Source organism: Tupaia chinensis, unplaced genomic scaffold (genome assembly GCF_000334495.1).
Source record: "Tupaia chinensis unplaced genomic scaffold, TupChi_1.0 Scaffold145663_1, whole genome shotgun sequence".
Taxonomy (NCBI): Eukaryota; Metazoa; Chordata; class Mammalia; order Scandentia; family Tupaiidae; genus Tupaia; species Tupaia belangeri.
The window spans coordinates 7,771-8,755 of NW_006205520.1; the positions used below are offsets into that span (position 1 = coordinate 7,771).

Sequence of the window (985 nt, forward strand, 5' to 3'; positions counted from 1 at the left end):
GCAGAACCCTTGGGGACAGACGACCATGGCAAGCACACATCCTAATGACTGGTGCTATCCTCAGAACATCTGTGATGAACTCAAAGTTATTCTGCCCAGAAAGTAAAGAGTGATCATGAATATTGCCAAGGGGACAATATTTCTCCTTCTGCCGGGACTTGGCAAGGTGAGAAACCTCGCTGTCTTTGTGAATTACATGTGGATTTTATTTCTTGATGTGGACAAGAAATCTGTATATGTTATTCTCATCCACTTGACTTTTACCAATATAATAATGATTTTGACCAAAGCAATGCACTACATGATGGTAGCTTTTGGTGTGAAAAACTTCCTACATGACACAGGCTGTAAGATAGTAACTTACCTGGGCAGGGTGGCTCGGGGCATGTCCATCTGCACCTACAGCCTCCTCACAGTGGTCCAGGCCATCACCATCAGCCCCAGGGCTTCCCTGGGGGACTGGTGGCACCAGCCAAAGACAGGTCGCCACATCCTTCCCTGTTTGCTCTTCTTCTGGGTGCTCTACTCCTTGATAAACTTGTATATACTCAATGTCATCACAAGCAACAGCAGCAATGGATCACACGTTACTGAAAGTCAATATTATTGTCATTTTTTACCACAAAGCCAGTTAACACGATGGTCGTCTCTCACCAGCATAACCCTGCAGGATGCCCTGCTTCTGAGTCTCATGGGCTTGGCCAGTGGCTACATGGTGTTCCTTCTCCACAAGCACCACAAGAATGCACTCTACCTGCAGAACACCAAGCGTGTCTACACCACGCCCCCTGAGATCAAAGCCACTCAAAGCATTCTCCTTCTGATGCTTTGTTTTCTTTTTTTTTATTGGACAGATTCTATTATTTCTTTATGTGTAAATTACTCTTTGAAGAATAATTTTATACTCATACTTGTTCAAGAACTTCTAAACCTTGGTCATGCCATCCTCAGCCCCTTTGTGATGATTTATAGAGACAGACGTCTG

The 985-nt window shown here is 44.5% G+C and overlaps 1 protein-coding gene across 1 annotated transcript; it reads left to right on the forward strand.

The window, feature by feature from the left end:
- Positions 1–108: 108 nt before the first annotated feature.
- Positions 109–980, forward strand: LOC114006108 (vomeronasal type-1 receptor 3-like; the record flags this gene model as incomplete). Its single annotated transcript, XM_027768178.1, has 1 exon — positions 109–980. A coding segment is annotated over one exon (872 nt), but the record flags the coding sequence as incomplete, so codon positions are not given.
- Between the last annotated feature and the right edge of the window lie 5 nt (positions 981–985).